This window comes from Ursus americanus, chromosome 3 (assembly GCF_024610735.1).
Source record: "Ursus americanus isolate L20-20 chromosome 3, mUrsAme1.1.p, whole genome shotgun sequence".
Taxonomy (NCBI): domain Eukaryota; kingdom Metazoa; phylum Chordata; class Mammalia; order Carnivora; family Ursidae; genus Ursus; species Ursus americanus.
The window spans coordinates 40,161,625-40,176,085 of NC_142129.1; the positions used below are offsets into that span (position 1 = coordinate 40,161,625).

Genomic DNA, 14,461 nt, shown 5'->3' on the forward strand with positions numbered 1-14,461 from the left:
TAGAGCTCCAGCTCAGAGACTGAGGAACACATTCTGACCTTGTGTCCCTTTCACTCAGTGGGCCCACAGCGCCCCCTCGCGGTGATTCAGGCACTGCCTGGCATCCTCTGGACTAGATGGTCGGGGTTCTGGATCTCTCCTTCTTCTTGCCACAGCTCTGTAAAGCCCAACTATACACAGAGTGTTGCTATGTTGAATGAAGGGCTCAAGAGACTTTAATGGGTTTTATCCACTGATTTGCCTTTGTACTTTTAAAGCCACTAGGGAAAGCCTCAGTGTATGTTTCTCGTACGTTTAAAAACAAACTACTAATCTCATCATTTCTCTTTTAAAGGGCGTTGATCCAAAAGATGGAATACCGTATGAGAAGAAGTTCTGTGAAGGTATGAATTGTAGAGTTAATGTACTTATCACAACAGGGACACTCTTTTCTAGTCTGAGTCAGATTGAAGCAACCAGACCACCTAGGTGAGGAAGTGCCTGATGCTACAGCTTAAAGTTGACCAATTTCCATTTATTTTCATGAAAAATCAGAAAAAAAGACATGGGAAAGCTTGTAGAAAATGGAGGCAGAATCTAGAAAAAGCAAACTGAATTTGTCTGACTGCCTCCTTTACATGGGGATTGAAAACTTGAATGATGATGCCAGAAAAGGCGGCAGGAGAGAGCACAAGATAACAGAAACCTAGCGCTTCTCCAAATAAGGAAACAAATAGAGATGCTTGTGTTTCCTCTTTCTCCATGTCCTTCTCAATACATGACAAGGTCAGGCATCTGGGCTTGTGCTGACAGATCCCTGTGGCAGGCAACTGGGCTAAAGATTCATATCTGGGTGACTTGAGAGAGACCTCCAAGTTATAGCCATTGGGAGTTCCCAAAAATAGCTGAGCAAAAGCTCTGTATTCTAAATGCCCAAACGCCACAGACATCTGAGCTGCCAGTACTGTTAGGAGAAACCTATGGTCACCCACATACTACTGAAAATATGTGCCTGGTGATACCCAAAGTGTCTCAGATCAGACCCTCTGGTAGCATCATTTTTTACGTTTAGGCAGTGCTTTTCTCTAACACTGAAAAAACTCTTTCTTTCTTTCTTTCTTTCTTTCTTTCTTTCTTTCCTTCCTTTCTTTCTTTCTTTCTTTCTTTCTTTCCTTCTTTCTTTCTTTCTTTCTTTCCTTCCTTCCTTCCTTCCTTCCTTCTTCCTTCCTTCCTTCCTTCCTTCCATCCTTTCTTTCTTTCTTTCTTTCTTTCTTTCTTTCTTTTTCTTTCTTTCCTTCCTTCCTTCCTTCCTTCCTTCCTTCCTTCCTTCCTTCCTTCCTTCCTTCCTTCCTTCCTTCCTCATTCATTCATTTGACAGCTATTTCCTGAATGCCTGTTCCTGTTATGCACCAAGGGCTATACTTGGCTCAGAGTTGTCCTGAGCAGATGTGATACAGTACTTGCCCTCAATCAACTTAGTCTAATTGTCTTTAAACTCTCAGAGGGATGGGAGGGGCGTAGAAAATACACAGAACCAGCGCAGTGCATAGTTATGCAGTTTAGAAATGCTTGTTGAATGAATATAAGAATGAATGAACAAATGACTGATAAATAAACTCAGATCTAAGCGAAAGATCCTGGTGTGAAGCCTCTTGGACTTCCCCATCCCAACCCCTCCTGTATGTCCTGGGCCTTCTCAGTCCCCATTTATGTGGCCAAGTGCTGTCACAGAGGCCCAGGATAGGGAGCCACTGAAATGAGGCTAGACCACCCTCCAGCATGAATTGGGGGACTTGGGGCTAAGGGGAAAAGGCGCCCCTCTCTGACTCTGGAGGCATCAGTTGATTCTTTCAGGATCTTAAGGGATTTAGAAGAGTACATGCATCACCCCTGGGTAAATGAATTGTGTAGATGGGCCTTGGAGGCGGATTAAGTGATTCCTAACCTCCAAATAGGGTTTTGCAGAGACCTTTATATCTTCATCTCCCGTTAATCAGCCAGAATTGTCCACCCAGTGCTTTTGTGTATATGGATTAAGGGCTTTAAAAGGCCATAATATCTTTGAAAAGTCAAATTGCTCCATGAGATCCCTAATTCTTAAAGTGAATTACAACAGAATTCAAGAGAGTGGTTTTCAAAACCAAAACTTAGGGCATACTTCTGAGTTCAGATAAAGTTTTGATTCATTGATTCATCCGTCATTCACTCATGAGGTTGCACGGCGGTTTTATGCTGAGCTAAGAAACACACCTGCATCCGTACAGCTTAGCTAGCAGTTTCGATGGCCTAGAAATCTCATTCAGCTCCTAAATGCAATCTCCCTGTCTCCCCAACACTTGAAAAGTGGCAATGCATCACGGTTATGATGCTCTGTGCATGGAATACGCACCAGGGTATCTGCTCTCCTTACCACCCAATCTGGAGGCTCCAAACTACTTGAGTTATAAATAATGCAAATAAATTGTGCCACCCAGGTTCGCAGCCCAGGGGAATCATTTTGCTGGGAGACTCAGCTGGGGCTCATTTTCACATCTCTCCCGAATGGATCACAGCTTCACAGATGTCTTTGGTAAGTAATTTTGGCAGTAATCATCCCGGATGTGCCGGCCTTTGTGTTTGTTCCCCCCTTGCTCTCTCTAAATGCGATGCCAGCTCCAAACAGGTGCAGATTTCCCTCCTCAGCAAAATCTGTTACAAAAGGCACATCCACAGCCATTTCAACTCTGTTCATTTCAAACAATGTGATAAGAAATGTGAGGCCACTGTCACAACAGGCTCATCACAAGAACCCTCCTGTCCATTAGAGAAGGGGGATAATGCCTCTGCGGGGTGGAAAGGAGACTTGGGCACAATGGGGAAGTCCTTGTCATATGGCCACCTCAGGCATGGTTCTCTTCTCCTTCTCCAAGAACCCTGAAACTCTGCTCCAGAGAAATCCAACTATAGGAATTATAAATTCTTCCTTGACCCCTTCTTCTCAGACTAGAGAAATTGCACATACACCTAAACACTCCAACTGAACCTGTCCCAAATCCGAAAACTGGACAGATGTGGACTTCCCTTTGTAAAGATGAGCAAGCAGGGAAACATCTGGACATATAGCAAATGCTCATGATCTCAAAAGAAGAGTGCTCTTTTGGGGAAAAAAAAAAGCTTGCTGTGTTTTGTACAATATGAAATTCAGGTTCTCAACCATAGTTGACAAGAGATTGAACCCATGACAAAGGAGCAATCTGACATCAGGAAAGACTACTTTGGGGAGAAAGAACAATAATCACCTGATGTGAAAATCCATTGGCAGCATTGACAAGCAAGTTGGACAGTGGAAAAAACCAGAGGAGCAAACCAGTCCTCCAGCTGGGGAAATTCTGGAACTCAGAGAAGAGATATACAGGATGCATTCTGGAGATTGAATAGGAAACCCAGGAAAAAGAACATGTCAGGCAGAGAGCAACTGGTGACCAAATAAACAATAAAAGATAACTAGCTTGAGCTGAGGGAATCCTTGTCTTCAATCCCAAATCTGCACTGAGCACCAGGCCAAAGTGTAAAATAGACTCTCTTTACCATGTCTTCCTTTTTTTTTTTTTTTTAATTCCAAATATAAAGAAAAAGCTTGCAATCATTCTGCCCAACAACAAAAAAAAACCCAGGGTACTTACTAGAAGGAAAAACCCTTTTGGCATCAGACTTACCTCTCAATGCTAACTTTTAGAAAACAGTGGAATGACCTCTACAGGATTTTGAGGATTGTGTGTCAGAAGTGCTCTGACTGCCAAGATACTGTTTGTTCTTACATGAGGGCCTCAGAAACTTATTCTCAGTTTTTCAAAGATTCAGAAACATAACAGACATATGTCCTCCTGAAAAAGATTATTTTAAGAGTATTCCAGATTACTATTCCAAATATTCCAAATATTAATTTCATTATATAACATTTTCAAATGTATACAATGTCAAAAAATCCATAAAGTTAAATGACAAATGAAAAGCAAGAAGAGTATTTATAACACATAAGGCAATATTTAAATCCTCTAATAATGAACAGCTCCTGCATATCAATAAATTTTTAAATTTTTTAATCAAGAACGTAATTACTAAATATAAACATAGTTTCATCTTTAATAGTAGCCAAAGAAACACAAATTAAAACAATGGAATATCATTTATCATCTGTCAAAAGATAAAGATTAAAAAGTGATAAAGGCCTAGTTTCAGCAAAAATATGGTGAAATGGACGTGTTCTTTCACCACCAAGACTGTATAAGTTGCTAGAACTTCTCTGAAAGGCAATTTGACAATATATATAACGTGACATTAAAATGTTTGTGGTTTTAACCATTAATTCTGCATCTGGAAGTTTACTTCTAAAACTAATTAGTCATTTCAAGTCATCCAAGATTTGGGGTACGTGAGTTTTCCTCAAAGAGTTACTTGTAAGAGGAAAAATTAGAAAAGAAATTAAAAATTAAAAAGCCAGGGATCAGACATCCAAAAATATATTCTGTCCATAAAATGAAATGTTATGCAACCACTAACACACATGTTGTAGACCTATTTCTTAGCAAGAGATATATTAATAATAACTCATTAGGCAAAAACACGTTATAAAATAGTGTGCATGAACCGGTTTTGTGAATATAAAAGTGCATCTGTGTGTGCAAGCAAGGAAAATAATCGGAAGGTTATGGATCAGTACGTTACTGGTACGTTTGGATTGTAGAACACTGGGTAACGCTTTCTCTTCTTTTTCTTCAGTGAATTTGTACTATGTATGTACCAAATATTGTAATCCAAGATTTGGGGTATCGTTTTATTTTGTTTTGAGCAAATAGCTAAAAAACACCAAAGCACTGCTTTCCTTAATATTTGTAAAATCCCTCTGAGGTGGGTGTTATTACAACATAGCTTCACTGTACAGACACTCAGAGAGTTTGAGTAGACTGTCTAAGGTCACCAAGCTAACAGGTGCAAGAATCACTTCTTTGTATTGTCATCTTGAACAAGCCACCTACCCAGAGACTCTGTAAATGATGGTAGGAGCAATCTCAGGCAAGGCCATGTGTTTCATGATCTAAGGGTGGTGAAAATGCTTTGGAACTCTATGTGGGATTCAAACCAGACAAGAAATAGATTGACACCCAGCTCATGCAGTGCTGTGGTAGCAGCTACCCAGGCTGGTCCATGTCCTTGTGCTTGTCCTTCTCATCCCACACCTGGGCCTCTGGAGGCTGAGATGAAGTGTGCCTCTCACTTTAGGTTTCTCCCGGAGAGAATGGCCTCTCACAAACTCTCAGCAGAGCTGGCAGCTAACTCTGCAGTGCACTAAATCTCTGGGGAAGAGAAAGATCCACTGAGAAGCCAGTCCAGCAGCTGGCCTCATCCTGGAGTCCTGACCATTGGGATTTGAATTGTAACTTTTTTTAATCTACTGTTTGCAACAACAAATTAAGTGAAGTACTGCAGCTCAGCATTGTTGGTTTGGGGTTGGGTTACAGGTATCCCCTGGTTTCTAAAAGTTTGTTTTAATGCCACTTTGCTTTTACAGAAGACCTATATTAATACCCTTTTCTTGCCAACCAAAAGAAATCTAAAGAAGATTTTCACTTTAACAAAAAAGGCTGTTACCATACTAATGTAGGTCTTTCAGAGAAGCAAAGTGGCCTACCTCAAAATTTCAGAACACTCCGTGTTTAGATAGCCTGGGAAACCTGTATTTCCCACCCCACTCCCCTGTCACTTTTTGGCAGTAAATTGTAGCCCTGAAAAGTGACCACAAGAATGACAATAACATAGAGCATTGATATGGAAGCCAAATTGGGCATAATGGTAATTGGGATTGATGAATCTCACCAACATGTTAATAATGCTGTTGATGGTAGGGACAACACTACAGTTTTAGTGTCATTTTGTCACTTGTTTCAAGCCTTTGATGTTCTAGTGTTCTTAAAGTGTCTCATTTCTCCCCGGGTTAACACACTTCTCCAAGCTAAAAATCAATCCAGGCACTCCAAGCCTGGGCCACTTCTGTGTTATGCCATTTATAAGATGGAAGATGAGACAAGGATAAAAGAGAAATATTTTGCTTAGAAATTTATCACAAGTTATTATCAAAATAATACTGTACAAACCGCCCCAAGTCTCACTGACTTAAAACAATCCTCATTTCTTCTCACTCACATATCTGTGGGTTGTCTAGGGTCAGCTATTTAGGCTGGACTCAGTTGGTCTTGGCTCCAAGCTAAAGGTTAGTCTAGATCTGTTCCATGTGTCTCTCATTTTTCTTGGTTGGGTAATCTATCCAGAAAGTATTCTTTTCATGGTAATGACAGAAGTGCAAGAGTACAGTCCCCCCCCCCCCACCAAATACATTTGCTACATCATGTCCACCATCAATGCACTGGCCAGAGCCAGTCACATGGCCATGCCCAAGATCAATGGGGAAGCAAGTATATCTGCCCAAGTGAGACAGGAACGAAAGTAAATATTTGCAGTATTGTTTTTGTCTAATTATAAATGTTAAATATTCAATGGAGAAAATAAGCAAATACAGAAATTATTAAGAAATCATTAAAATTCTCCTTAATCCTACCACCCAGGGAGAATCATTTTAACATTTCGGAGTATCAGATTAGTTTTAAAATATTCTTTTAATATTCTTCTTATTGGGGGAAAAAAGATATGAAGTCAATATTAGAACCAATTTTGAGAGGTAAAAAAAAAAATATCCCCACCATCTTGAACTTTTCTCAGTGTTTTTCCATTCTTTCCTAGAATCCCACCTCCACCACACACACACACACACACACACACACATATACATTCTGTAGTCAAAAGAGTAGCAAGTATGCAATTGGCATTTTCCTTTTTTCCAATTAGCACTAATTATAATCATTTTTCTACATTGCTACTTAGTCTTTATATTCATTATATTTGTCAGTGTTCTATAGTATCCTTCTCAGGATACTATACAAGCCATAATCTAAACCATCTGGCCACGACTGGATATTAAGCTGATTCATTTCTGGGCTACTATGGATCATACTCCTTTAAAAAAAATACTTCTCATTTTTCAAATTTATTACCTATAGAATCTGTTCATTTGCACAGGGAGTCAGCCTGTATATGACTACAGTGCCTAGCAGACAGCCGTGAGGTATGTGGAGCTCTGGTGTCTCATGTTTTGAGGGCTTTTAATGCTTGTGGCAAGTGAACTGAATAATGCCAAATACTAACCTGGGACCTGTTGTGTACTAAGACCTGTGATAGGAGCGAATGACACAGAGGTGAAGGAGATGGAAAAAATCAGGTCTTCTGAAGGCTTCAGGCCTCGTGGAGAATTGCAGACAAGCAATTTCCAGCACTGCCGCGATGCATATGCACTCCCCAAACTCGGGGAAAGGAGTTCAGGCGGTCTGGTCCTTGCAGAAAGGAGTGTCCTAGCAGCAGGAAGCGTGCATGCAAAGGCTCACAAGGAAGAAGGTTCAGCATTGGGAGAAGAGATCAGCCTCCCTGAGCCAGATGTCCCACCCGACTGGGCTTACCCCAGCACTAGGAGGGCATCCCTGCATCTGGAGAGGCTCCCTCACTGACCTCACCCCCCGAATGCAGATCTTCCCTGCAGGATTAAAGCCAGTTTTTGAGACTCTACTGGAAGAGTCTGTCCCCCTAAGGATTTCTGATGCCTCTGGTTCTTCTGCACCTACCCCCAACTCCTAATACTTACGGTGAACTTATAGTTCATTGTCCAAACCTGAGGAAAGAGGGATTACTATTGGTAATTTTATGAGGATAACAGGCATTAACTTAGACTGTCCCAGATAAATTGGGATGTATGACCACTCGACTGATAGCATGACAACCATGTATGAAACTGACACCTTGAGCCAAGAGCTCAAAAGACGATAGTTAAAAAATGGACTATTTATTTCTACCTATGTTTCAACTGAGGCCCCAAGACACTGTGGGCCAACTATTTCCACCTTCCACAGTCAAATATTAGAAGGACATCAGCAGGACATGCACAAGAAGGGAGTGAAAATCATTTCTGCAACCTGTAGCTGAAGGCCCACCTTGAAGGTCTAAGAATTGAGGCAGGGAACGGCTGGTGTCAGCATGGCAGTGGGGCCCAGTTCTCCCCCCAGGGGAAGGGTGGACCTGCTTTCCCCTCAGAGTAGGCAACCACCAGTAGACTTGGATAGGTCTCCGGAGACTGGGGTCACAAGGGCTGGTGTCCGACGCTTTTGTGAATAATGCAAGGGTGGTGACTAAGGCTGAAGGATAGAGGGAGTGTATGTCCTGGGGGCAAGGACGTGGACCCCAGGAAGGGAGAGCCAGCCCGGATCATTACAAATCCTGGAGAAGATTGCCTGGAGATGGCTTCACCGTGGAGGGTAAACTCCAGATGACCAGGGCCTGGAGCATGAAAAGTAAAAGACTAGTGGGGGTGAAGAGAATACACCGACTGCACCTGCGAAGTTAGTCACGTGTTCCAGCAGGGCCTCTCAGAGCCCCCATTAGAGAGAGCCACCTTTGGATATCTGCCCCTCCAGGAGACTCACATCTTCTCCCTCCATCCACCTGCCACCCCGGCGGTCAGAAGCCTCAGCTGTGAATTATTCATTAATTTATATGACAATAAAAACAATATAACATTTTATGATATATAACTTTATTTTCCAAAACAAAAGACAAGTTAGAAGAGTAGTTTTCTTTTCCATTGTTGTGGATCTCTGATATCTGGCTAAAGACAGCTGGATCTGCATACCTGCTTCCCTCTCCAGTCTGCCTTACTATATATGTATGTAGCCTCTTGAAAACTACATTGTACCCTCATGAGTGAGATAAAAAGGCAAATGAAACAGACAAATCAAGTCTTAGGATTATGATGAAAATGTGATCTCATAAACTGTGAGGGTCTCAAAGATCCCCAGGGGTTCCCAGACCCTATTTTGAGAACCACTGTCACAGAGTTTTCCTGCTGCCTCTAATGTCCTAACTTTGAGGATTTACAAAAGAAAGATGTGGTCGTGGAGTACCACAGTGTGATTTCCAAAATTGTTTACATCTAGAAATGCCAGAAAAGAGGTACTCTAAGAAAGTTTTAGGGCAAAATGGGAAGCCATCAGCATAGTGTGGACTAGCCTCTCAACCCAAGAATTCCAGAGCATATGGGGATATGTGAGGTTCCCCAAGAGAGTGTCCACTGAGAATGCTCACTCTGCCAGGCTGTGTGTCCTCAGTCCCTCTGCCCATGGGTTCTATTTGAGAACCTTTTAGTAATGTCACCACAAAGGAAGAGAACCCCCAACCTTTTGGCTAATTCAGCAGGTGAACCCCTTTTAAACTGGGTTTCTAGTCAGTGTCAGAGTCAACATTTAGCAGGGACCAATCAGGAAAATAAAAGTATTCCAACAGAGGGAATTTAATACAGGAGATTGGCTACACAGTGTTGAGTTTAGTACAAGCAACTGATTGCATAGGTATTAGAACTAAAAGGGAGTTTCTGACGAGATTAATCATTGCTGATGCCAGAGCTAGGGAACAAAAAGGAAGATGGGGTTTTATTAGAAGCTAGAGCAAGGGGTGTGGCTGATGCTTGAACCTTCTTGGCAAAGCCTGTACTGACTGCCAAGGGCACACAGACAAGCTGCTACTGGGAACACTGTGGGGTGTGGAGATGAGCCGGAAGTAGCAAAGGAGGCAGGAGGCAGGAGGCTGGAGGCCAAAGGCTGCTGGAGGCTGCTGACCTCAGCTGGAAACCAGAAAATAGTTCCTCTTCTCCTCCCACATGCTCCTCTCCCACCTGCACCTCCCATTGGCTGTGGGACACAGAGGAGCCTGGGAAGTGTAGTTTGCAGAGTGCAAGCCCCCTCTGCAGAACAGAGACTAGAGGCGTGGGCTTGGAGCCCAGAGGCACTTGGTGGAATGGGAGGCCTGGTTGGCTGTCTGCACGGCCTTGGCCCATTAGAGCCTCATCCCTTGATGTCCTTTTACCCTGGGACCTGTCTCACCCTGAGAGTCCCCCCAAAGGCTGCTGTCCATCAAATGCCAAGTCATTCCCTTCTCAACTGCCTTGAGGAAGCCTTCCCTAAATGACCAGAAGAGGGTGAATAACTAGGAATCATCTTTGAAAATGAAGCCTCTGGACCTTTCTCTGACGGGTTTGGGTGACAGAGGTTCTGAATTTGGATTCTGTAGCACTGACTGTGAAACTAGGGAGTACCCACTGGCCCCTAACCCCACCTTGCAATCCCTCCACGAACTCTGGTTCCACGCAGGAACCCTAGTAACCACCCAGCTGTGCAGCCTCACTCACGGTCTAACAGTGGGGAAAAGGTATGGTCAACGAAGACCCTTCAGGACCCCCCGGCATGTTTGTTGCTCTGCGTTTGCTGCTCCAAGTCATACATCATATCGTCTGGAAAGAGCCGAGAGTGCTGAAGAAAATCAATGCTTCGTTGTTTCATAATAGGCCATTCTGCCCTTTATGAGACTACTCAACATTTCTTGGCCTTTTGTCTCCCTATAAAGCAGAAAACACTCCTGCAAATGCATCACCCCATCCCGACTGTGCCTGTGGAAAAAGACTCCACAGTCTTGGGTGTCTTTCCTGCCGCAGCCTCCTCTCCTCTCCCCTTCTTGCCATCCTCTCGTTAAGCAGTATGGCACCCGAGAGGCCTGTTTACAGCTAATTAGATTAAGAGTGTGTTCATCTGGAAAGATATTTGTAGTTCAATAAAGAGAGTGTGAAGAATCACCCTACTGGTTCCACAGAAACAAAGATTCTGAGCGTCATTCGCTGAGGGCAGAAAGGTTTGTGCCCCCTCCCGCCTCAAAAAAGCCTCGCTTCTCTCCAAGCCATCGGTAGTCGTCAGATTCAGGAGGCGCTTCCCATGCCACAGGAAAGATCTCAGCTTAGAGAGATGGCAAAGCAAAACAACGAGCAAATTTGAAAACATTTTCATGCTTTTTTTTTCCTTTCAAAGGAAAAACAATCACTGCTTGAGATGTTTTGTTGAGAAAGAAAGGGAGGCAGAGAGATCATCAAGGCCAGCAATAGATGCTGCCCTCCTGCCTCTTCCCCATCTGTTCGAAAATTATTTCCAAAATATTAAATGCTGCATTTCACAGAACCAGAATGGCATGACGGGTTGGGGCTGGGGGAGAGGGGAGGGAGACGAGATTCTGAAATACAGTTTCCCAAATGTTTATTTTGCTAGCGAAGGCTGTTGCCTGTACTATTATAAAATCTTAGCACGACCCCCGGCAGGCTGTTGTCTGTAGGGTAAGTAGGCGCAGATTGAATTTCGTACTGTGTCAAGGACAAAATGAATGCTTAATCTGGCTGCAGAAAATGCATATTCACCCAAGAGCAAAGCATATTCACTCCAGTCTTTCAAGCCCACATGTGCTTCATTCCTTTCTTTGAGATGAGCGTACAGGTCAAGTTTGGCTGCCCTTTATTAGCCCACAGACAGCCCAGGTAATATCAAAGCCCACACCCTGACTCTCCCTCACCTGCCCCACTTCCCACTCTCAGGATTTAACAGTGAGCGTAAAGCTTCCGTTAAGCGTAAAGGCTGATTTTCATGGTGCACATGAAATATGAAAATCCTACCTCGGCTAACTTCATGTCGACTCCAGAAATATTTAAGGGTTAGAATACTTTATTATTGTTTTTCCACATGAGGAAAGGCTGTAGTTCAGTAAAATTGGACAGAATTACATTTTCTGCTCCTCTGACGTCTTGCAGGCTGGCAGACTAAGGATGCTAAGCGGTGAGAAGAGAAGCCTCAATCCTAGTTACTTCTCATTTATTCTGTCAGGAAAAGAGAGTTGTGTTCATCCCGGTGAATCCTTTTCTCCAGCAGCTATCAGGCCACAAGAGACAGAATGTTCTTCGATTCCCATTCCCTGTTCATGGGCACAGGCCAGACGGGCTGTTGCCTTGAGGCCTGATCAATGTAATGCCCTTTTCTTCCTGCTCAAGGTGAGCATCTGGGTCTCTTACCTTCCAGCAAAGTAGGGTGTTCTTGCAGGCTCATTCTTCCAAAAACGTTTGTCATCTTAGCCTTCACTAGCTTCTGCAAGAATTAAAAAGACAAACACTCGTTGTTATGAAAAACTACAAGAGGAAATTATTTTAAGCTCCGTACTTCTGAAAGGCATTTATAATTAGCCAGCCCACATGCCTGCTCTAGCACATTAGATGGAGATTTCCTCGGAGTTACACAGCATGAGCCCATAAACACCTGTGCGAGCCAGCATGCTGCTAAGACTCAATGCAATCTCTTGCCCTCTGGTTAATTATATTTACCACTTTGCTTCGCTCTCCCTCAAGTTCCTCAACCATGAAATGGGTCTCAGGGAACTAACTCATCACAGGAAAAACGTTTAGAATCTCGAAATCAGTGGGGATATGGAAAGAGGAAAATTCCAGCATTTAGAAATAATTTGGGATGGTTGGAATTGATCGCTACAGCCCATTCATTCATTAGCTCATTCAGCAAATTCCCTCCATGCCACTCCTTGGGGTAATAAGAATAGAGATTGCCCAGCCAAGCGCTTGCCAAATGCCAGGCTTCAGAATGATTTCCTAGGGATTTTCTACTCAAGACAGTGCTGGCAGATTGGTCAAAGGTGTGAGCTAAACCCTAACTCTTAGAGAAAAATAAAGGGAAGTATTCTGAAACACAAGCCCAAAGATTCCAGACAGATTAAGAACAGCAACACTGAACCAAGAATTTAAAGACTGATTGCTAAAATGCCCAAAGGAAAATAGATCAATAAGGAGCAGAGAGGTCGTGTTCTCTTGTCGGTAACATAGTTGTGAGCCAGCAAGTAGAAGGGTAGAGCCCTTCTTAAAAGACTAGTTATTAAGCAGGGTATAGGCTCAGCTGCTGTAACAAAGAATCCCAAAATTTAGTGAATTAAGATGGAGATGTGTTTTCCTTTCATATAATAATTCAGAGAGAAGCAGTCCGGGGCTGGCAAGATGTCCAGACCATCCGCAACATGCAGCTTCCACCTCTGGGTCCAAAGGGGCTGCTCCTGCTTTTGCCACCTCCCACCTGTAGGAGAGAGAAAGGGCCAAGTGAGGAGACGCACATCCCCTGGGAGAATCTCACTCAGAGGTGGCACCCATTACTCTCACATGCCTCACAGTGCAGAACCTAGTCACATGGCCACACCAGCCTACAAGAGCGGCTGGGAAGTATAATCAGTCCCTGGCTGGGCAGCCATGTGCCCAGCGAACACTGTGGGAGTTCTATTAAAGGCAGAGAAAAGGGATGACGGTGGACAACTGGGGCCTTAGACATGAAAAGCAGTCTCTAACCTCAAGGAGCTTAAAGTCTACTTGGGAAGATACACAAGTAAACTCACAATTATAACATTAAGCAAATATTACCATGTGCTTACCAACACCAGGCATTGTACTTAACATTATCTCCTTTCATCCTGAAATGACTCTATTATGTATATTTTATAGAGGAAGAAACGAAGACTTAGAGAGGTTAACTAACTTACCCAAAATAATGCAGTTAAACATGGAATCCAGATACAAACTGATTCTGTCAGACTCTAGAGCAGAAGTCAGCAAACTACAGCCCTTGAACCTAATGCAGCCCTTCACTTTTTTTTTTCTTTTTTTTTTTTTTTTTGGTAAATAAAGTTTGAATGAAACACAGCATGCCTGTTCATTTACATATTGTCAGTGGCTGCTTTTGTACCACAATGGCAGAACTGAGTAGTAACAACAAAAACCAAATGGCCTGCAAAGCCTAAAATATTTCCTATCTGCCCTTTACAGAAGAAGATTGCCTACTCTGCCCTAGTGCTGGCATGTCAGGTGTAATTAGCTAGGCATGCACAGGATGTGATGAAAGCTGGAGGAGAGCCCCTCACAGAGGGGAGGTGGGCCAGTCAAGGAAGTCAGGATTTAGCTAATCCTTGACCAGTGAACAGCAATTGATCAATAAAGACAGTGGCATAGGAAGAAGAGCTTGTGACAGGCCTGGAGGTCTGAGCGGCCCCCAGGTAGCTGAGTGGGGTGTGAGAAGAGGTTGGGCCAGTGAGTGGTACAGTGTGGAGGAGGGTACTGAATAGCTACAGTAGCTCATAGAGCAGCGTTTCCCAAACCTGGCCCATCGCTGCAGCCATTCAGGGCACCTATTAAAAATAAGGACTCTAAGACTCCACCGCAAATCTACCCAAACAGGATCCATATCTTCAAGAAGCTCCCCACAAGATTCTGGAATATACTGCTGGAGATGGTAGGGGGAGACTGAGAAGGCCAGGGGCCCTGGCCAGAGGCTGTGGTGGTAACCTAGGTCCATCCTCTGTGCAAGTTGGAAGGCTAGAAGCAGCGAGGTTGGTGACAGCTTCATGGAAGAAGGTGAAAGAGGGGAGAGGAAGAAAATGAGATCATTTTTTCATGAGTGAGATAGTGGGGAGTGACACCCCAGTTCTGGCCTGATCA

General features: G+C 43.4%; 1 protein-coding gene across 3 annotated transcripts in view; it reads left to right on the top strand.

Annotated features, from left to right (window-relative positions):
- AOAH (acyloxyacyl hydrolase) overlaps positions 1 to 14,461 on the top strand; it is a 250,760-nt gene that overhangs the window by 163,084 nt on the left and 73,215 nt on the right. For all 3 annotated transcript variants that reach the window (XM_045792859.2, XM_045792860.2, XM_087860902.1), the window contains 2 exons: positions 335 to 383; positions 2,454 to 2,548. In XM_045792859.2, coding sequence (XP_045648815.1) covers positions 335 to 383; positions 2,454 to 2,548 — 144 coding nt within the window. The remainder of the gene's footprint in view (positions 1 to 334; positions 384 to 2,453; positions 2,549 to 14,461) is intronic.